The sequence below is a fragment of the Ovis aries genome, chromosome 11 (genome assembly GCF_016772045.2).
Source record: "Ovis aries strain OAR_USU_Benz2616 breed Rambouillet chromosome 11, ARS-UI_Ramb_v3.0, whole genome shotgun sequence".
Lineage (NCBI taxonomy): Eukaryota > Metazoa > Chordata > Mammalia > Artiodactyla > Bovidae > Ovis > Ovis aries.
In genome coordinates, this window is record NC_056064.1 from 38,899,480 (window position 1) to 38,921,351 (window position 21,872).

Genomic DNA, 21,872 nt, shown 5'->3' on the forward strand with positions numbered 1-21,872 from the left:
TTCATACCCCCATCCAGGACTCAGGCCCACTCTCTGAGGTCAGGGTTAAGGCTTCCCCGCAGGGGAGAGGTCAGAACCCCAGTCAGATTCCCAGAACTCCCAAGTGAGAGCTCTTTTGTGGTTTCCTTGAGTGGCCCAGCGGCAGCTGGTGCCCTTCTGGGGGAATGGTTTTTAAAGTAAGGGTCCCTGGCATCATTCCCACTCCTGGCAAGGGGCTCCATCCTGGGCCCTGGAGAACATACCCGAAATTTGGGAGACAGGTCTTTATGAAAGTGAAAGTGAAAGTCGCCCAGTTGTGGCCGACTCTTTGCGACCCCAAGGACTATACTGTCCATGGAATTCCCCAGGCCAGAATACTGGAGTGGGTAGCCTTTCCCTTCTCTAGGGGATCTTCCCAACCCAGGGATTGAATCCAGGTCTCCTGCATTGCAGGCGGATTCTTTACCAACTGAGCCACAAGGGAAGCCTAAGAATACAGGAGTGGGTAGCCTATCCCTTGGCCAGCAGATCTTCCCGACCAAGGAATCGAACCCGGGTCTCTTGCGTTGCAGGTGGATTCTTTACCAACTGCGCTATTAGGAAAGCCCAGGGGTCTTTATAATTGCCAACAAAGTAGGATTGGTAGCCCCAGGCCCACATTTTCCTTTGAATGGGAGGATAGGGGTGAAGTCTCCCTAGAGATGGACCAGTCCAGCCCCCTTGAACAACTCCAGGGACCAGGCTCGCCCAGAAGGGCTTTGGGGATCCAGAAGCGCAGGCAGAGAAACCACAGAGACAGAGAAAGTCAGACAGGAGAGGAGGAGGGGAGTGTGGGGATAGAAAAGGGGGGAAAGAACTTTATTTGTTGGTTTACAGATACAGAGCAAAGGGGAGAGTCCCTGGTCCCCACCAGCGCTGGTTAGGCTGATCCCCGGGCAAGCCAGCTTCCCAGCCTGCCAGGGGCTCTGCTTGCAAACTCAGCCTGGCACCAGGCTCCCGGAGGGCGGCGGGGCTGAGAGAGGCTAGAAGGAGGAGGGGGACTGGCGTGGTGCTCCTGCAGCACCCAACTCCCTCCAGCTCTGAAGACAGAGAGACTGGAGCGGCAGGCAGCCACCTGGGGACCAGGGGGCAGAGGTGGGGGGCTGCCAGGGGGCCCCGTGGCAGAGGCCAGGCCCATCTGGCTCAGAGTGGCTTCCAGCTCCCGGAGTGTCTCCTGCAGGCTGTCTGTCCGCTGGGTGATGGCAGCGCGCTGAGCCTTGCACTCCCCACTGCAGGGGGGTGTGTGGCGGCCAGAGTCCTTACGGGTCTCCTCTGGGGGCATCTCCGCAGTGGAGGGTTCTTGGGTCCGCTCTGGGGCAGGTCCCAAAGGACTGGGGATCCCGGCTCCTCCCCTTTCTGGGCTGCAGTCCCCTGTCACCAGTGTCTTCAGGGCCGCCCCTTCCTTCTCTAGCATCGGGCTGTTCCAGGCCTGGGAAACCACAGCCACCATCCCTGGCGGGGCCGGTGGATTATCCCGGCCCAGGAGGCCGCTGGCCAGGGTCCGGGGCCGTGGGGTGGGGGTTGTTCTAAGCCCAGGTTCCTCAAGCCTGGTCTCTGGTGGGGAAGGAGGGTTGGGGGCACATTCCGTCAAGACGATCCGGGGGACAGAGAAGGGCCTCGGGTCTGCAACAGCCTGAAGGGAGAAGAGAGATGAGGAAGGGTGTGATTCCTGTAACCAAACACCCCCGCGTTGGGAGGGGGGTGCATGTGGGTGAGCCCAGTCCCTTCCTGTTGCAGACGGGGAAACTGAGGCAGGGGAGGGTCCCGACTGAGTTCACCCAGCAAGCTAGAGGCAACGCTGGACTAGAACTCAGGCCTCTTTTCACCACACCCTATCGTCTCCACCTCCTGGCAAAGATGCCAATTTACTTAGAAGCACAGATGCGTGCGTGCTAAGTCACTTCAGTTGTGTTCGACTCTTTACGGCCCTATGGACTGGTAGCCCGCCAGGCTCCTCTGTCTGTGAGGATTCTCCAGGCGAGAACACTGGAGTGGGTTGCCATGCCCTCCTCCCCGGGATATTCCCGACCCAGGGACTGAACCTGAGCTTCTTATGTTTCCTGCATTGGTAGGTGGGTTCTTTACCACTAGCACCACCTGGGAAGTCCCACTATATATGTTTACTTCTCAGCAGCCATGTTAAATTCTGGGAGCAGGTCTCATGGTTACTGCCAGGAGTTTGCCCATCTGTGCGATGGGGTAACAATGACACAGGGCTGGTGGAGGATGAAATGAGCTCACGTGGGCATGTGCTTGGAACAGTGCCTGGCACGGTGTAAGTGTTTGATAGATGTTAACTATTCGTTACATAGAACTGAATGTCCAAGACCCGCAGCCCCATGAGGGTGGAGACCAGGTGTTGGCCTCTGACCTCAGAGAACAGGTCTGACATCCTCATCTTAGGCCAGAGATTCCTCGTCCCCCCACCCTGCTTCTGGAGCTTTCTCTGAGGGCTTCACAGCCACAGTGGGCAGGGCTCGGCCAAGTCCTCTGCTGCTCCAGGTTGGGCAAAGCTAGAGCACCCGCCTCTGTATGAGCGTCCCTGGCTCTGGCTTTTACGGGGGCACAGAGAGAGGCCCCCAGTCACCCCTACCACAGCTGAGTGAACTCTGATCTCTGAGCGGAGTCTTATACCAGGAACTGCCACATATGCCTTCATCTTTAATCCTTTCTGTTCCCCATGAAATGGCTACTATTTTCACCACTTTACAGATGAGGAAACAGGTGTGTGAGGGGGTGTCCTGTAATTTACTCAAGGTCACTTACCCACAGCTAGCTAGTGGCAGAGCCAGGACTTGAACCCAGGAAGTCTGACTCCAAGTCCAGTGCTCTTGCCACTAAAATGAGCCATGGGGAGATTTGTGGGGGGCAGCAGGGACCCCCAGCCCCCCTCCCAAGGGAACCCACCCAACTCTGCCGCCTGCTTACCTGGATGTGGGAGGTGCAGAGTGGGAAGTCAGTGAGGGCGGCCCACGCCCACCCGGCTCCACTGCCTGCCGGCGCCGGATGCAGGGGGCAGCCAGCCCGAAGGGCCAGTGGAGGGGCTCTGCCCGCTGGGCCCCTTCAGGAGCTTCCAGGGCCAGAAAGGAGTAATGGCTGGGTGCAGCATGCCCAGGTGCTGAGGGCACAGCCGGCCCAGTGCAGCCCTGCCACACCGCTCACCCCCAGACGGCTCCTTGGACTGCTCCATGCCCATCCTCTGCCCAGCAGACAGCCTGTCTACCTGTTCACTGCCCATCTGCTCCCCCCGCCAGGGAGCCAAAGCACAACCAGGCCTCAAGCCAGGCTAGAGATCAGGTGAAAGCCAGCACTGTGGGCCCAGAGAGCCACACAAGACAGGTGACCAGGTGTGTGCTTCCCCAGACCACAGGCCCTCCTGCTCCAACCTGACTGGGCAGAAGGAGAGATGCTCAGACCACTGCCCCCCGACTCCCCCTCCCCAAGCAAGTCCCCTGGGATGCAGACAGTAGGTTACCCGCAAATTCCCAACAAGGAATAAAAAGGAAATAAGTGCAGCAGGACAGCAGCAAGGACTGAAGTTAGAGTGAAGGTAGAACTTCCCAATGCTGAAAGACAGAACCAGCAGCCAAGGAAGCGCATGGATTTCTTCCATTCCAAGCTCTCTGACCAGGTGGGGCCATGGGGTGGGGAGAGAGGCTGTAAATGAGCCTTCCTCCTGAGTGTCCTGGCCCCGGGCACAAGGCATAGATTCTAAGGGGAGAAACAGAGCCCCCGCCTGGCACAGGCAGCAGAGTGGGGAGATGGGGGCAGGTACTAGGCAAGAGTTCAAGATGAAGTCAGGTTTTGAGTTGGGCCTAAAGTCATGTAGCAAGCAAGATCCAAACTCCAAAATTGGACCCAGGCAGACCCTGGGCTTCGAGCCAGACCTAAAACTCTGGCTGTGGATCAGAATGAAATACCCAAACCACCAGGGACCAGGCTCGGAATCAAGCCTGTAAGGAAATGCAGACCCAAGGGGCCACCAGATGCCAGGCTGCTGGAGTCTCGAGAGGGAAGGAAGGGTGATGCTCCCGTCCTGGGAGCGGGGAGGGGTGGTCCGCGGGGTGAGGCTGTGGCAGTGGCGGGACTTGGGCAAGTGACACATTCTGGCGGGTTAGCGTGAGAAGTGAGGAGAGGAAGCGTGGAGGCACAGGCAGAGAGAGCGCTGTGAGAGGTGGGGGGCAGCCCGTTACCTTCCATGTGGGGCCCGGGGCTGAGCCCCTGGGGGGGCCCAGGTCCGGGGGGGACAGCAAGGTGGGGATCAGCTGGCGGCGGGGCGTGGGGGGGAGGGGAGACACTGAGCTTCTCTCAAACACCTGGGGAGCAGAAGGTGGGGGCAGGTTTGGAGGAGGGGGTACAGGAAGGAGGGGTGGCCTGGGTGGGCACGGGGACCCTAGCCTCACTCCTTGGCCCCTCATCACGGCCACTGGTTACTCTGCCCTGCGATTCACCTCTTCCCAGAGGCCCTGGTGGTCCAGGTCTCCAGCCTCTCGGGGAGGGGCGCTGAGAACACTTGAGCCTGGGGGACTCACAGCACTGAGAGGGGCTCAAGGCACATGGATGGAGATTGTTAGAGCTTCGTTCTCAGAATACTAGGGAGTGGGGTTGCAGAGCAGAGGAGGTGTCTGGGCAGTAGAGGGTCTCAGAGACTGCAATAAAAAACTCAAACATGCAGGGAGGAACTTACACCCCCTCCCCCATTGTACAGTGGAGAAGAAACTGGGGCAAGAAGGACAGAATCCAGAACCAGCCTCAGTGGGGAGCTGGGAATCCAGCCCCTCATCCTAGCCTGAGCACCCCACCCTGAGATTCACATGGTAGGGAAAGGGGGGACGCCTGGCTGATGACGTGGGGACCCCTGACCCACCTCCAGCTCTGCGATGATGCGGTCCTCATCATCCTCATCCTTGATGGCAGAGGCCATGATTGGGGGCGTGGAGGCCGGGCGGGCCACCTCGGACACAGTCCGGCGCAGCTTCACCTGGGGCTTCTGCACCTCCAGCTCCTCGGACTCGGCCTTCTGCAAGGCCCGGGTCTCATTAGGCCAGGCTCTGTCTGCCTCCAGCCAGCTCACCTCTTAGGTCCTATCCCTTCCAGACCATATCCCACCTGCCCACCTAGCTCCGCATTATCTGCCTGGCCCCTTCCCAGGGAGGAAGCACAAGCCAGCAGCAGAGTCGCCACCAGCCAGCCTCCTTTCTTCCCTTCCACTTCCTCTGAGAGAGAGGGCCACTCCAGAGGGTCTCCAGAGGTCCTCTCAGGCATCCCTCCCACTCAACCCTATGTACCTGTCCCCTAGCCAAGGTTGGGGGTGGTACCTTGATGAAGGCCGAATCCTTCTTGCTGGTGACCACGACCTCTCCAGTGCGTGTGGTGGTCAGGCCATGGGAGGAGGGGAAGCTCCGGCGGGGCGGGGGCGGTGGTGGGGACTTGGAGGGCTTCTCGGTGCGGTATCGGGGCACTGTCAGCTCATCTGCAGGCAGCCAAGGGGCTGGGGTCAGCCCTGGAGTCTGTGCACCACATCTGACTCCAAGGTTAGGGTAAACCTGGCTTCCTCCTCCAGGGAGGAGGAGAGGGCAAATCTCAGGGAAAGGACACAGGCCCTCTCCTCCTCTCCTACGTCCCCGTGCAATCCAGCCCCAAGCCCTTCACTCTTCCGCTTACAGCACTCATCCCTTCTACTCAAAGCCTGGTCCAGGGAACAACAGCACTGGCAGCACCTGGAGCTTGTTGGAAATGCAGAAGCTCAGGCCCCACCCCAAGATGCTGAGTCAGAATCCACATGCCAGCAGATCCTGGGTGATTTCACATGAACATTCAAGTTTGAGAATCACTACTCTAATCCACCACTTTCCCGCCCACCCCTCAGCTCTGCCCTGGCACAGATCTTCATCCTTCCTCCATCAAGAGAGAGTAGTTAGTACCATTGCAAGAGTCTGACCCTGCCCACCAGGCTCTCCCTGCTCCCAGTTCTTCCTTGGGGCTATTTCCTGGGCAATCTGCAGAAAAGTCACTCAAGCCTGACATTCCTCGCCCTTTGATCCCCCAGTGATTCCCCACAACCCCCAGCCTCTGTGCCTGCCAACCTTTCAGCTTTAGCTCTGCTTGCTACTCTCGGGCCTGGACCCAGCTGAGCAACACCAAACACATACCTCCAGGCATTGGTACATGATGTTTCTCCCTGGAATGCCCTCTCTCACTGGTCAGGGAAATGCAAGACTCCAGTGAAAAGCCCCCTCCCATGGGAAGGACTTCCTGCCCTCTCAGGGTCTCCTGTAGAACAGCATTTAGCAGCTGCCTCCTATTTCTGGTTTACACACTGGGTATGGCCTGGGACAGATTACTTAACCACATGGAGCCTTAGGGTCCTCATCTGTAAAATGGGAATAATTACTGTATCCACCTCCTGGACTTGTTGCAAAATTATAAACATTAATACATAGAAAGCACTTGGGGCTGTTTTTGCCACACAGTAAGTGCCTGATAAACACAGATGTTAGTATTATTCTCCTACTACATTTCAAGCTCCTTGAAAGTAGTCATCTCCTTATCCCCAGCACCTAGCCCATGTGTGCGTGCATACTAAGTCACTTCAATCGTGTCTGACTCTTTGCAACCCTACAGACGGTAGCCCGCCAAGCTCCTCTATCTGTGGGATTCTCCAGGTAAGAATACTGGCGTAGGTTGCCATGCCCTTCTCCAGGGGATCTTCTCGACCCAGGGATAGAACCTGTACCTCCTATGTCTTCTGCACTGGCAGGCAGGTTCTTTACCACTAGCGCCACCTGGAAAGCCCTAGCACACAGTGGGCACTTAACAAATATACAGGTGGCAAGAACGAATAAATGAGTGAGTGACAACTGCCGTTTCCTACTTGGGCTTCTGCTTCCCCTGTGAGCTCACAGGCTTGGGGAGCACCGGAACCCCGTCTACATCACTCAGGGCTGCACCCCATCTCAGCACAGCCTGGCTCCTGGCACACATGCTTGGACAAAACGTGCAGGGGGACGCCCCTCTGGATGAGCTTTCTCATCCTCCCAGTGTGACCCTCAGCAGTTGTGGGGAATCCCTGCATGCGGTCCAGCACTATCCCGTCCATCTCGGTCTCCCGAGTGGCCAAGGGGCAGGCCAGCACCGTCCTTCTCTAATAGCCCACCCACAAAGATTTTCACTCCCAAGCACCTCCCTCATCCACCTGAGAGTTCCTGAGGCTGGGGCTCCCCTCCTCTGGGCTCTTTGCAACCCCCTACCTGCCCCGTACCTGAACCTCTCCTCCCACTGGGCTCCGTCCGGGGGGCTGCCTTCTGGCCATGGGGGGTCTTGGGGGGTTTGTGGTCCGGGGTGGGGGCTTGGCCTGGGTGGGCCTTGCTCGCACAGTCTAGGTCAGGGATGGCCTTCAGCAGCTCCGCCTGGGTCTCCTCCAGCAGCCGGTTGATGTCCTTGGCGCTGTACTGGGTCAGGGCTGCCCGCTTCTCCTCCCAGTCCCGCTCAGCAGCCTTGAGAGGAGGGCCAACAGTCAGCACTGAAGCAGCTGCCCTGCTCCTGGACTTCTGGGGCCTCAGTCACACATGCAAGGAATGCAAAGGAAGCCTCCCATTTGATCCGAGCCTCGGGCTTCTCTTGAGTATTACATGCCTTTGCTGCGAGCCTGGAATGCCACTTCATAACCAAGTACTCTCAGGAGAAATTTAGACCTGCTTTTAGACATTCTATTCTGTTTCATTGAGCACATAATCTTTTCTTGTGCTAACCCCGTACTGCCTTGATTATCATAGGTTTATGATATGCTTTCCTGCCTAGCAGGACTGATGTCACCCTCAGTATGCTTCTCAGATTCCCCTGTCCCCCAGGAACAAGTCCCCACGTGTCGGCACTGGCCAGCGTAGGTCGGTGGTAAGAATGTGTGAGCCTAGCTCCGGCCCCCCCATCCCGGGCCCAGCACCTCAACAGACACAGCCTTGTCCACGCTTCTCTTGCCAGGAGCGTCCAGGCCTTTGGTGGGGTTGCCCGCCTTGGGGGCTGGAGGGGCCCCCTCAGTTGGCCCACTCAGCTCGTGGAGGTTCAGCGGAGGGCTAGGGGGTGGCATTTCGAAGTCTAAGCTCTTGTTGAAGTCCGTCTCGGCCGTCATCTTCTTAGGGGACTGACTCAGGAGGTTGCTGGGGGGTGGCCACACACCCTCGTCCACTTGCCTGGGGTGGGAGAGTTGGGGACAGCTGTGAGGTCAGCAGGGTCGTGGCTCCCTGGGAAGGAAGCCTGGCATGGGGGAGGCAAGGTGTGAGGGGGGCTCTGGGATCTTGCAGGACAGATGGAAGGGCCTGGGGAGGGGTGACTGCATCTGGGAAATGGGAGCGCCAAGCCTGCAACATGCAAGGGGTCACAGGTCAAAGTGCAGAGCCAGTCAGCACACCGCTGACCTCTGTGGGGAGTCGGGATAAGGGATCTGGGCCCGGTGTGTGACCCCATGGGAAATCGCAGGTCAGAGATAGGAGGTCAGGGATAGAATGACCTTCGGATCTGGGCCAGGGTGTCCGTGACCCCCCGGCACCGCTTGAGTAGCCCATCCAGGCGCTGGGGCTCCTCCTTCAGGAACTTCACCGCCTCCACCTCCACACGCAGCACTACCCGCATCTTGCTCTGCAGGCCTGGGAAGTGAGCTGAGGCGAAGGGGAGGAGTGAGCGGGAGGAGGGAGCAGCTCTGGACAGTGGGGAGGACAGGCAGTGGGGTGGGGGTGCCATGCCTGGGGTGGGGCTGGGGGTGCCCCCAGGCTCACCCTTGAGCTCGGTCAGTGTCTCCCCGAGCTGCTTCAGCACCAGCGCCTTCTCTTCCAGCTCGGGCCCAGGCACCAGTCGGTGGTTGTGGGACACATCCCTCTGGATCTTCTCCACCGACCTCTCCAGGTCACTGCAGTCACAGAAAGACCTTTTCAGCCCCTCAGGCCCCAGCCCAGCCCCTTGAAACTGAACAGCTGGAAACAAATCAGGCCGCTGGTCAGATCAAAATTAAAAGCCATCCACCAGGCCACAAGCCCAGGTAAAATCAGAAAGCCAGACCTCAGAGATGAGACTTCAGAAGCACTCCGTAACAGGTGCCCCAGGTCCTCGTGTTGAAGTTCTCATCTTTGGCAGTATCAGCCAGAATCTCCCTTCCTAGGATTCACACCCTCTGATTCTCATTAGCCAAGGACACAGCAGAGAAATTGGCAGCTTTTCAAAGAACTGGAGGCAGGTGTGTGTGCTTTTTGGGGAGGCGTCCACCTTTTCTCAAATGATCCAGACACAGCCTCTTTCCTCAATGACAAAGCTGCTTCCTATTTTCAGATGGCTTATGCTGAGCTTGTGTCATTTTAACACCCTACATCTTTCTGAAATGTAAATCAGACCAAGTCACCACCGCCTGTGTTGAACCCGAAATGGATCCCGACATTCTGAGGGTAAAATCCAAACTCTTTAAGTGCAGCCACAAAGGGCATGGGGGTAGTAGCTGAAAATTTGGGTCTGGAGTCAGACAGATCCACATTCCAACCTGCACTCTGCGTGATGCAGAAGAGATCTTGGAGAAGTTACCGACTGTCTCCAGATCTCAGCTTCCTTATCCCCCAAAAATGGGGATGGTAAGAGTTCCTCCCTCCTGGGGCCACTATGAGGATTAAATGAGCTGAAAAGCAATTAAATGAGCTAATGCATGGGGTCAGTCCCTGGGAGCTGCTCTTATTTCCTCTCTAGCCACAACCATTTCCTCCCCATCTGGTTTGCTTCTGTTTCGAACCATCCAGAATTTCTCTGAGGTCCTTGTATGTGCTGCTCTCCCTGTTGGTCATTCTTGCTGTTTGCCATGCTAGGTCTCCACTGTGGCACGCAGGCTTAGTTGCCTTGACCAAGGATCAAACCCAGGCCCCCTCCATTGGGAGCGTGGACCTTATCCACTGGACCACCAGGAAAGTCCCTCTCCCTGGACTTCTATGATGCCATTTCCTCTACCCAGAACACTCCATTACCACCACCTCCCCACCCCCCACACACACGTGTGACTAACTCCCACTCATCCTCCGGTCCCAGTGGGAAACTCTCCCCTTACACTTGGTGTTGGGGGTCTGCTTCCTGCCTGGAGCTCCTGTTTGCTGGGCTAAGCAGTTCTAGGCAGAAAATAAGATACCCTGTCTTTCTGATTCCGCTCTGATTCCCAGCACCTGGCAGGGTGCCTGGAGCAGAACAGAGGTCTGGTAAGAAATTATGGAAGGAATGAATAAGTGAAAGAAGGAATTACTGCCCAGGTAGGTCATCCCAGTCCTGCATCTGAGTCACTGATATCCCTGACCCACATGCAGGACATCACATACATTCCTGTCAAATCCCATCTGCTGGATTTCAGCTCAACACTCCAGGAAGGAACAACTTTTGAATCTCAGTTCTACCATCCAACAGATTTGCTCCCCCTCAAAGCTCTGTGTCATCAGCAAATCTTATCAGCATGCTTTATATATCTTCATCCAACTAGTGGGTGAAAAAACAGACCACACTGGAGCCAAGGCCAAAATCCTGTGTGTCAGCACTACCAGTTAAAGAGGTATCTTGTACTAAGTGCCTACAGCATGCCAGGCGCACATTCAGCCCCTCACTTTATCCTCACAACAAATCCTGGGAGTGGGAACCATTGTTACCTCCAGTTTACATACAAATAGTAGCTCAGAGTAAGAAATAGAGGAAAACAATAGAATGGGAAAGACTAGAGATCTCTTCAAGAAAACTCGAGATACCAAAGGGACATTTCATACAAAGATGGACACAATAAAAGACAGAAACAGCAAAGACCTAACAGAAGTAAAAGAGATTAACAAGAGGTGGTGAGAATACACAGAAGAATTATACATAAAAGGCTTAATGACCCAGATAACCACGATAGTGTGGGCACTCACCTAGAGCCAGATACCCTGGAGTGCAAAGTCAAGTGGGTCTTAGGAAGCATTACTATGAACAAAGCTAGTGGAACAAATAGCTCCAGCTGAACTATTTCAAATTCTAAAAGATGATGCTGTTAAAGTGCTGCAATCAATATGCCAGCAAATTTGGAAAACTCAGCAGTGGCCACAGGACTGGGAAAGGTCAGTTTTCACTCTAATTCCAAAGAAAGACAATGCCAAAGAATGTTCAAACTGCTGTATGATTGGCTTCATTTCACATGCTAGCAAAGTTATGCTCAAAATCCTTCAAGCTAGACTTCAACAGTATATGAACCGAGAACTTCCAGATAAAAGGCAGAGGAACCAGAGATCAAACTGCCAGCATCCACTGCATTATAGAAAAAGCAAAGGAATTAAAAAAAAAAAATCTACTTCTACTTCATTAACTACACTAAAGCCTTTGACTGGGTGGATCACAACAAACTGTGGAAAATTCTTAAAGAGATGGGAATACCAGACCACCTGACCTGTCTCCTGAGAAACCTGTATGCAGGCCAAGAAGCAACAGTTAGAACTGGACATGAAACAATGGATTGGTTCAACATCGGGAAAGGAGTACATCAGGCTGTATACTGTCACCCCACTTATTATTTAACTTACTTGCAGAGTATACATCATGTAAAATGCTGGGCTGGGTGAATCACAAGCTGGAATCAAGATTTCTGAGAGAAATATCAACAACCTCAGGTATGCAGATGACACCACACTAATGGCAGAAAGTCAAGAGCCTCTTGATGAGGTTAAGAGAGGACCGTGAAAGGTGAAAGTCAACTCAGTCGCGTCCGACTCTCTGCGACCCCATGGACTATACAGTCCATAGAATTCTCCAGGGCAGAATACTGGAGTGGGTAGCCTTTCCTTTCTCCAGAGTATCTTCCCAACCCAGGGACCAAATCCAGGTTTTCCACATTGAAGGTGGATTCTTTACCAGCTGAGCTATCAGGGAATCTCTTGATAGAGAGTGAAAAAGCTGGTTTAAAACTCAACATTCATAAAACTAAGATCATGGCACCTGGTCCCATCACTTCATGGCAAATAGACGGAGAAAAAGTGGAAACAGTGACAGACTTTATTTTCTTGGCTCCAAAATCACTGTGGATGGTGACTGCAGCCACAAAATTAAAAGATGCTTGCTCCTTGGAAGAAAAGCTCTGACAAACCTAGACAGCATATTTAAAAACAGAGACATTACTTTGCCAACAAAGGTCCATATACTCAAAGCTATGGTTTTTCCAGTAGTCACATATGGATGTGAGAGCTGAACCATAAAGAAGGCTAAGCATGGAAGAATTGATGCTTTTGAACTGTGGTGTTGGAGAAGACTCTTGAGAGTCCTTTAGACTGCAAGGAGATCAAACCAGTCAATCCTAAAGGAAATCAATCCTGAATATTCATTGGAAGGACTGATGCTGAAGTTGAAGCTCCAATCTTTTGGCCACCTGATGTAAAGAGCCTACTCAATGGAAGAGGCCCTGATGCTGGGGAAGATTGAGGTCAGGAGGGGAAGGGGACAACAGAGGATGAGATGGTTGGATGGCATCACTGACTCAGTGGACATGAGTTTGAGCAAACTCCAGGAGATGGTGAAAGACAGAGAAACCTGATGTACTGCATATGGGGTTACAAAGAGTCAGACACAACTTAGCAACTAAACAACAAGTAGCTTGGATACTAAACTACATTCCCCAGCCTCCTTTGCATGTAGAAGTGCCATTCAAATAAGGTCTAGCCAATGGAATATGAATGGAAGTGGTACATGCTGTTTCCAGGTCTGGCTCCCTAAAATCCTCCCATGTAGGCTCCTCCGCACTCACTTCCCCTTCCTGTTGGCTGAAAGACAGAGACCCTGTGGGTAATCTTGGAAGGCACATTGAAGACGTGCCTTATTGGAAGGCATTAGGCTGGGTCCCTGAGTGACTGCAGGGAGGAAAGCCACGAGGCCCCCCTTAGGCTCAATTAGCACCTCAGTCTTCCTATGGTACAATCTGCAAAAGTTTGGGGGCCCATAACCTGAGCAGGCTCTGCAAGAAAATCCAAATCAGAGCAAGTCTAGACATTGGGATCAGAAAGTGGTGGGGTCTTCCAGACCCAGGTTTAGTTCTGAAACACTTGAGAGGTGAGGACCAGGGCAGAACCAACTACAAAATGTGAGGTGGCCCAAAGCAAAATAAAGATTTTGCCCCTGGTATAAAAATTAAGAATTTCAAGATAATGACCGTAGAGCACTGAACCAAGTACGGACCCTCACAAGCATGGGGCCCCGTGTGAATAACAGGTCACATACATGCCTATAAAGTTGGTGCTGGGCTGGGCCATGTTACACTGCAAAGGCCAAAAGTCTCAGTCAGCGGAGGCTGCCTCTAAGGGCAACATCTAAACAACGCGCTTGGCTAGAGCTACAGGTGAATAAACCAAGCTGAGCGGAGCACAGAACCAGCTGTAACTTCCAGCAAGATGCCAGGGCAAAAGGAAGGGGTAGAGTGAAGCCAAGGAAGTGGACAGAGGCTGGTGAGCTAGGACAGGGGAAAGGATGGGCCAGCAGGCCATCCAGTGCCCGGGGAGGCTATGGAAACTAGGCAAGGAGGCCCCTCCTGGTCAAGCCAAAGCCACTGCAGCACCGGTGTGCAGCCCAGTCCAGATTCCACCCCAAAAGCCACCTTCGAAGTAGATGGAGAATCCTGCCGGAAGCAATGTATCAGCTCCCAAGCTCTCTAAAGTGAGCAGTCAGAGCGATGGGTTTGATAGCAGGGCAACCCATAGGGAGACTGTGTATTCCTGGAGAACTGAGGCCCCAGGAAGCTGAGGACCAGACACCCATATGACAAGAGCATAAATACATTCTTTCATCCTTCCTGCCTCCTCTGTACTTTTATATTTCCTTTTATTTTTCTTTAATGTCTCAGTAAAGTTCCCTTTGAAAATTCCAATCCAGTTCCTCTGTGCTGAATAAAAAAGGGGGAAAAGAGGACAGGTATGTTAGGTAAATGGAATTCCCTGGGTGAGGGGGGGGAGGTGGTGGTAGCCATCCGTCTACTTGGAGATCTGACCGGAGCTGTCACTCAGCTTTCACAGCACGGGTGATGCAGTTGACTGCCACACCAGCTTATTTCCAAGTGAGATGTCCCCTTCTTTCATTTCAACCACAAGGGGTCATGGGAATCTTGCCCTGTGCGTCACTGAAATGAACATGGACCTCCAGGCTGTATGGGCTCTAGGCTGAGGAGCAGGGACCCTTCTCAAGGAGCCCCTTGCAAGTGATACAGCCAATTATGACTTTGGTGAGGAAGCTGGGTTCCTCTGAGCAGTCTTCTTTGGGTCTGAGTCATTGACCCGTAGAAGCCAAAGCCCCCTCTGGAAAGAATTGTGAAAAGCTTAACCTTGGGCACAGGTGATGAAGCTGAAGCACAGAGAAGGGCAGAAACTGCTCTGATGGCCCAGCTGCTCAGAGCTGGAGCTGGAGCTCGGCCCCTCATGCCCTGTGCTGCCAAGAGGGAGACCAGGCGAAGGAGCAGGGCCTCTGTCTCAGACCCAGGGACTGACCAGGGAAAGCTGCAGGGGGCTGGGACTGCTCACTCAGTGGACGGACAGCGGACAGCGGAAGGCAGCCTCTCCTTGCATCGGTGCCAGACAATGGAATCTTGGCCAGACAGCTATTTACTAAATTTGGATCAGAGGACTGTCTTCTGTTAACCCTTGCATGTCTAAGTCTTTGGGGGCGGGGTGTTCTCTACTCCTGGAGCCCTGTTTCAGCGGCAGTGGGAGGAGGAGGGTTCTCCTTGGCTACATCTGGTCTAAGAGCTGGTGAGGGTGGCTACCGTGACCAAGCGGGCCCACCGGAACACTCTATTCGAGGATCAGTATGCAAGGATCACAGGCCAGAACGAAAGCAGGCAGAGGACAGAAGTGAAATCGGGCATCTGGAAACATGAGAGTAAGCCTGCAGGCCACGGGGAAGCCGGACCTTGGACCATTAGGGAGTAAGACCACAGCAAAAGCAGGCATCAAGCCAGAACAAAAGAAAATAGGACTCCTGCCAAATGGTCAAAGGTTTGTGGGTCACAGAGACATCAGACCACAGAGGAGATGAAAACCAGGCTTCAGAACAGAGCCACGTCACCTGGGAGTCAGAAAGAAGGGAGTTGCGCCTCCCCGTTATCCCAGGTTGCGGGCCAGCGAGGCGGCACTCCCAGCCCTCCCCGCAGCCGCTGCGCCCAGCCTCACTTGAGCTGCTGGGTAATGAGCTCCTCGTCGTTGAGGTAGCGCAGCCGCTCCTCCTCCACCAGGGTGCGCTGCCGCTGCAGCGGGTCCTCCTGCCGCCGCGCCGCCTCCGACACGCGCATGCTCAGCTCCGCCTCCGTGCCCTTCAACAGCGCGCGCAGAGACTCCAGGTTCTGTAGCTGCGGGACGCAGATGGGCCGGTGGATGGGGGTGTGAAAGAATGGAGGCGCGCTGCGGGGAGAGGGCTGGGAGGAGGCGGGCAGAGGACAGCCCGACCACGGGGCGAACTCCATGGACGATACTGCTGCTCGGCTGTGGCCGTGAGCAGCAGCGAAAGGGTAGGGTGGTAGGGGTTACAGGCCGAGGGTTACTTTCTGGGGAAGCATAGAGGCAGGAGGAGAATGGCTTGGGGATGGTGGAGGGAGACAGGAGTGCCAAGTTGGGCAGTGCAGAAGGTGCGGCTGCTTCGCTGTGGCAGTTAGCTGCAGCGAAGGGGTCGGGGGAAGAGGACAAGGTTTCTGGGGAAATATAGAGGCCGGAGAATGGGGTAAGGGATATTTGAGGGCAAGAGATGACCCTAACAGGGCCCTGCCCACCGTGGGACTGCATGGCTGTGGCTTCGATGAAGGACTCAAGCACTGTGGTTTGACAGAGTTTCCTTGGCTGGGACCGGAACATAACTAACACTTGAACCTAGTTCTAAGGCCGAGTTGAGGCGGGGGCGGGGGGGGGGGGCGGTAGCCGACATCTTACCCATTGCCCAGATGGCAACTCTCTGCCCCTTCTCCAACCTGTCTCTATTCATTATTCTCACCTGATGGGCCCCGGGGCACTCTCGAGGAGAGGGCACATGGATGCCAAGCTCCTGACTGGTAGGACCATCTGCCAAGCAGAGTAGGCTGGGGAGGGCTGTGTGGGCTTAGGAAGGTAGCGCTGAGGGGATCTGGGGGAAAGCCTTCCGCCCAAGGGAGGAGAAGGGGGAAAGAATGGGAGAAGGGAAGGGGCTGGGACTGCCCTGAGGGATACTGACAGGAGGAGGGGGCTCAGTGGGGTAGGCTAGGGCTCCAGGAGGGCGGGAAGGATTCAGGGTAAAGGAAAGAGGGCACGCCAAGGGGGACACGGGCCAGGGGTGGTGGCTTGGTGAGGGAATAGAGATTCAGCGAGGTGACGGGAGTTCGACGAAGGTTTCGGAGAGCAGCCCAGTAAACCGGACTCGGGACGGGGCAGACTTGGGAAGGAGTTTCGGCAAGTAGGTGGGTTCTGGTAGGGCGGGGTTTGAGGGGGCGGGGCCCCGGAGAGGCGGTGGTACCTGGAGCTTTCGCAATTGCTGAAGCTGGCTGCGCAGGTCATTCGTGCTGTTTTGCAGGCCACGCAGGTGCAGCTGCATCTGCAAACGGTTGATGGCAGTGGGCTGCCCCGCAGGGGTGCTGCTGGCCGGAGGCGGGGGAGGGCCGGACACTGGGGTGGCCCCGCTGCTCCGGCTGCCTGACCCGCAGGCTGCAGACAGGGACCACAAAGATGGGAGAAAGGGAATAAACCGTGAGCTGGGAGAGATCGGGGTAAGTTCTCTCCCACTCGTGGCCCCACACAGTAGCCAGGGAGAAGCATGGCTCTGGCTCCCTGCCCCAACCAGTGGCCAGCCTTTCTGAGGGGAGCAAAGCACCAGGTGAGACATCTTGGGCTAAGGTGACTACTCATTTACCCACTGAAGCCTGGTGACGTAGCCCCTTTACCGACTAGAAGACCAGAGAGGCTAAGAGAGGGCAAGGACCTCTGGGGGAGGGAGAAAGGGCCACTCACGTGCTGAGGGGGTGGCTGCTCCATTGGAGCCTTCAATCTTCTCACTGTGGTACAGGGAAAAGATAGCCATCACGGGGTCCAGGCTGGCCCCAGACCGTCAAAGCTGGGTAAGACTTTAACATAAACTCCTCCAGTCCCCTGGCCTCAGGATGGAGCCCCCGAGAAGGGAAGGATTCACCCCAGGCACCATGATGAGACATGGGGAGAGCTGAGCCCAGGGCTCTTGCTGCTCACTTTCCCTTCCTCTTGCCCCAACCACAGGCCTTTGGCAGCGGTGTTGGGAAAAGAACCTCACCTGGGGGTCTCAGGCTCCGAACCTCGCAGTAGGGCACTCTGCACCAGGCCTGTGAGGCTGGCAATTTGCTTCTCCATGGCCTCCATGCGCTCCCTAGGGAAGATGGTAGCCTTGATCAACCCCATCTCTGGGCATGGGGTCCCTCCTGCCCAGCCCCCCTCTCCTAAGACTGATAATTAGAGAACCACCAGCACACAGACAATTCAAAGGGCCTCAACACCTAAGGATCAAGTCCACGCCCCTCCCACACACATAACAATGGAAATGCCCTTCCCCATTTGACAGTCACCCTCTCCCTCTCCAGGCTCATCTCTCATCACTAGCTCCCTAATGGGCCCCACCCAGGCCTCTCTGGACCTCTGCACATGTATGCCTCCTGCTAGGCATGCCCTTCTCCCTACCTCTTCTCTGAAGTCATCCCAGAGTACCCAACTGCCTTAGAAGTACACCCTACCAAGGGAAGAACTATTTTTTTCTTTTACTGTGTCTCCCCCACTAGACAGGGCAGGAGCTGGGTTTGCCCAACTTGGCATAAACAGTGCCCAGTGCAGTGCCTGGCACACAGGCCACAAGAAAGCTATGTGAATGTGTCATTTCTCCTCACCTCTCAGTGGTGCTGCTTGAGGGCAGAGGGGGGCAGGTCAGTGCCATGGTTACCTCCTCCAGCCTTGCACCCTTAGCAATAAGCTGGATGATAGGCAAGAGTTCCCCAACTCAGAGGCTACTTAAAGAAATGTGCCCTTCTCATCCCCACTTCTTAAAAGCACCCCCTCCCCAGTGGACTTCAGCCGGCCTTGTGCTGGACAGCTCTCATGGCGGCACGTTTGGTGCCTGAGCAGGAAAGGCATTAAATAAAGAGTTCTTCAGCCTCAACTCGAATTGGGGAAACTAAGGCTCAGGGACCAGATGCAAATCCAGGTCTCCAGGCCCCTTGTCTGGGGCCCTCTCATCCATCCCTTGGGGCTGGCAGATGAAATGTCTGTCCTGTGCTTGCCCTGCCGCAGCCAAGATACTCTGGTGACCCCGCAAGAATACTCCGGGTCTAGGACTCCCGGGTCTCAGACACAGCCCCGTCTGCCACGGATTCTGCCGTGCCCCCTCTCCCCGCCGCGCAGCCCCGAGCCTCGCTAGCTCCCTCCCTCACCTGGTTTCTGTGTCCTTGGCTGGCGCAGGCGGCCCGAACCCAACAAGCGGGCGCTCCCCAGGCCCGGGGAAGAGCTCGGGAGGGGGCGCTCCGGCCGTCGAGGAGCCCCCGGTGCTGCGGGTCTTGCCTCCGGGGCTCTCGGCGAAGACCGACGAGGAGCCCGAGTCTTTGCGGAAGGACTGGCGCACCGGCGAGCCGCGGCTGGGCGGCCCCGAGTAGGGGCTGTGCGGCGGCGGGGGCCCACCGGGGGGCGCGGTCACGTCGGCCAGCTTCTGCGGCGACGAGGGCGGCAGGCGGAAGCCGAAGCCGTCGCCGTAGAGCGGGCCGCCGCCCGCCGCCTTGTACAGCGAGTCCTCCAGGTCGGACTGCAGCGCGGCGGCCGAGTAGGTGCTGAGCGAGCGTACCGAGCCGCGCTTGTACAGGCCACCGGCGCCCGGGTAGGCGAACGGGTCGCCGGCGGCCGCGGCCAGGCTCAGGCGGCCTTCGTGGAGCAGCCCGTAGGGGTCGGCGTAGAGGCCCTCGCCCTTCACCAGCACCATGCCGCCCGCCTTGCCCGCCAGGTCCTCGTCCGGCTTCACATCGCGCCGCTCCAGGATGGCGCTGGGGCTCGGGCTGACGCCCGGGGCGGCGGGGGCGCCTCCCAGCCGCTCAGCCGCGTGGTGCACCGGGCTGCCGGCGTAGGAGGGCGGGCGCCCCCCGGCGTACGAGAGGCGCGAGCGCGACGGCGAGCCCGAAGGCAGCCCTGATGGTAGCCCCGGCGGCGGCGAGCCTGAGGCCAGGTGTGGCGCCGGCGACAGGTTGTTGAGGCGCCGAGTGGGCGACGACTCCCGCGACGCATACACCATCTCTCTCTGTGCAGAAGACAATCCCAGAACCCCACGAGCCGGTCACAAAGGGGATCCCTTGCCTCCTGTTTAAGGAGTCAGCAGCTCCCCGCCCCAACCAGACGCTGAGGAAGTCCCTTCTGTTCTCTGCCTTCCCACCCTCCTGCTGCATCTTCGACCCCTTTCCCATCTGGGCTCCCAGGACGGAAGAAGAAGTAGAGGGCCAGGCACCAGAGAGAAGAGCAACCTCCAGCTCACCCCATGGTGGGGGATGGAAAGCAAAGAAGGAAGGGGTGGTTCCTGAGAGCTGTCTCCTAGGATATTTAGAGGCAGATTTGAGAAATCCTGATCTGACCAGAGGGAAAAGTGGCAGATGAGGCGAGGGACACCTCCAGGACTCCACAATTAACGAAGGCCATCCTCTGCCTCCACGTTCCCTTCTCCAAAGCTGTCCCTGGTCCCTGGTGACAAGTGGCTAGACTCTGCTCCTGGACCCATCTGCCCAGCCTCCCCCATGCCCTGGGCCACCCCAGCCATACCCGAAGGTCCCCGTTGGTGAGGTGTGAGCCAGGAAAAGCGGCGTAGAGTGGCTCCTTCCTGTAGATTTTGATAATACTGCGATCCTGGATGTCCCTAGGGGGAGGAAGGGGTGCAGAGGGTCACCATCCCCCAGCCCTGCGATGAGAGGGGGCACCTCCAGGCAAAAGGGAGAGGGGTGGCAAGAGGGGCCGCGAGCTCCAAACCCTTAACTCCTTACTCAGCGGATCTCAGGCTGCCTGCCATCAACACACAACCAGCATCTTCTACCCCGTTTACCTCGGCCTCACGAACTGTTTTCAGTTTAGCTCAAGCCAAGGCCAACCAGCAGGGGTGGATGAATTAAAGGGAAGGCAGTGGGGCCCGAGATGACCGAAGAAGGGGCGGGGCGGTAGGGCTCCGGGAGAAGAGGGGAAAAGGGCTGAGGCTAGGTGAGGAGGCGGCTGGGTAATGACCTGTGGCTTCGAGCCCCCATCGGAGGAGGAGTAACGGGGAGCCCACCCCATTCCCCCCGGGGCCACGCCCACCGGACGTCCTCCAGCTCGTAGAAGACGTTGCGAGCCTCATCTTTGATAAGGATGGCTGTGTTGGGCGACTTCAGCATGCCCATGGTGAGCTTCTGCGGGAACATGTGCGCGATGAGTGCGTGCAGCGTGTCCAGGCTGCTAACCTCGTGCGTGATGTGCACGCGCCGAGTCTCCTCCCCGAATTGCAGGAACAGCACCCCTGCAAAGGAGACGCCACCCTTGGTGTCGGGGCCGCCACCGCCACCACGCCGGCGGCTCGGGGAGCCTCCGGGAGTCCCGCTGGTCCCGCAGAGGCAGGGTCTGAGGCCGGACGCCGCCCCGGAGTGCAGGTGCACCCAGGCACTCCTCATGCTGCTGGCCTCTCAAGGCACCCCAGGCAGGTTGGAGTCCAGACGAGGAAATGGAATTTCGGGCCGGAGCAGTTGGGGCAGAAACTGAGAGTGAGGGGGAGAGATGAAGGAAGCGGGGAATGAAGGAAAGGGGGGCCGCTGAAGGGGGTGGGAGAGGGGAGGCTTAGAGAGGGAGAGAGGGACAGGGAAGGGGGTGCGGAGGCAGAGAGAAGTGAGGAAGAGAGGTGGAGAAGGCGGGTGAGAGAGCAGCTGAGGAGGGAGAGGCCCTGAAGGGAGGAGATTGGAGGAGGAGGGGTGGGCGGGAAGATGGGGTGGGGGAGGGGAGCCAGAGTCTTCCTAGAAAGGTGGTTGAGTAGAGACGAAGCGGTCAAGGAGAAGGGGAGGATGCCGGGATGAGCAGAGCAGAGCGAGGAGCCAGTGGCCAGGAGGGAAGATGGACAGGCAGTACCTGGTGAGCGCAGCTTGGTCTGGCTGGCTGAGCGGGAGAGGGGCAGGCTTTGTCGGAAGCGGTTCATCCTACTGAAGCCTAGGGGGAGCTCGGCCTCTGACATGGTCTCCAGTGACTCGGCTGAGGCGTACGACAGCTTGGCCGCTTGGTCGGCCAGCCCAGGCTGGGCTCCCTGAGTGTGGCGTGAGCTGCGGGTCTGCAAGGATGGGGTGGGGCGAGAGAAACCAGGCATGAGCCCCTTTTGCTCTGCCCACTGCCCCCATCCCAGCCTGGGGAGCCCCAGCCAGCCAGCGAGAAACACACACACACACACACACAGGAGGGTCTCCTGGATTTCAGACTTGTGTGGTTGCAGGAGAGTTCCCCAAACTCTTGGGGCCTTGGTCTCCCCAGGACACCCAGCAGGTAAGGACTGGGCAGAGGACTCAGGCACCCTGGGAAGCCAGACAAGAAACCATCTGAGCAGGGAGCCATGGGCACGCCTGCTATTTTAAGCTTCCAAAGAACAACAACACAAATTTGTCACCGAGGTGAGCAGCAGAATCGTTGAGCAAATTGGGGCATTAGTTCCAGACATTAATTAAGCGGCGGTTTTGTGAGTGATGAATTTATCCTTCATGGAGTTCAGAGGGGTGGGGTGGGGTGGGAAACAGGGTCCAGGAAGGAAGCAGAGAGCTAGGGACCCCAGGATCCCAGTTCTGGGAGGCATGGTGCCTCACAGAGCTGGGGACAATGTCCTGGACCTACGGTGAC

General features: G+C 56.7%; 1 protein-coding gene across 6 annotated transcripts in view; it reads right to left on the reverse strand.

Moving 5' to 3' along the window:
• The window catches only part of SRCIN1 (SRC kinase signaling inhibitor 1), an 81,614-nt gene that overhangs the window by 19,990 nt on the left and 39,752 nt on the right, over nt 1-21,872 (reverse strand). For 3 of the 6 annotated variants that reach the window (XM_060394865.1, XM_042255904.1, XM_042255903.1), the window contains 16 exons: nt 21,120-21,315; nt 20,322-20,520; nt 19,797-19,890; nt 18,434-19,284; nt 17,290-17,382; nt 16,995-17,038; nt 16,504-16,691; nt 15,198-15,373; nt 8,790-8,920; nt 8,525-8,672; nt 7,961-8,207; nt 7,280-7,514; nt 5,337-5,491; nt 4,886-5,038; nt 4,212-4,334; nt 785-1,651 (listed from right to left, as the gene is read on the reverse strand). In XM_060394865.1, coding sequence (XP_060250848.1) covers nt 899-1,651; nt 4,212-4,334; nt 4,886-5,038; nt 5,337-5,491; nt 7,280-7,514; nt 7,961-8,207; nt 8,525-8,672; nt 8,790-8,920; nt 15,198-15,373; nt 16,504-16,691; nt 16,995-17,038; nt 17,290-17,382; nt 18,434-19,284; nt 19,797-19,890; nt 20,322-20,520; nt 21,120-21,315 — 3,786 coding nt within the window. In that variant the 3' untranslated portion in view covers nt 785-898. Of the gene's footprint in view, nt 1-784; nt 1,652-4,211; nt 4,335-4,885; nt 5,039-5,336; nt 5,492-7,279; nt 7,515-7,960; nt 8,208-8,524; nt 8,673-8,789; nt 8,921-15,197; nt 15,374-16,503; nt 16,692-16,994; nt 17,039-17,289; nt 17,383-18,433; nt 19,285-19,796; nt 19,891-20,321; nt 20,521-21,119; nt 21,316-21,872 lie in introns of those variants that run through there. The other 3 variants (XM_027974631.3, XM_042255905.2, XM_060394866.1) reach the window with 2 other exon arrangements.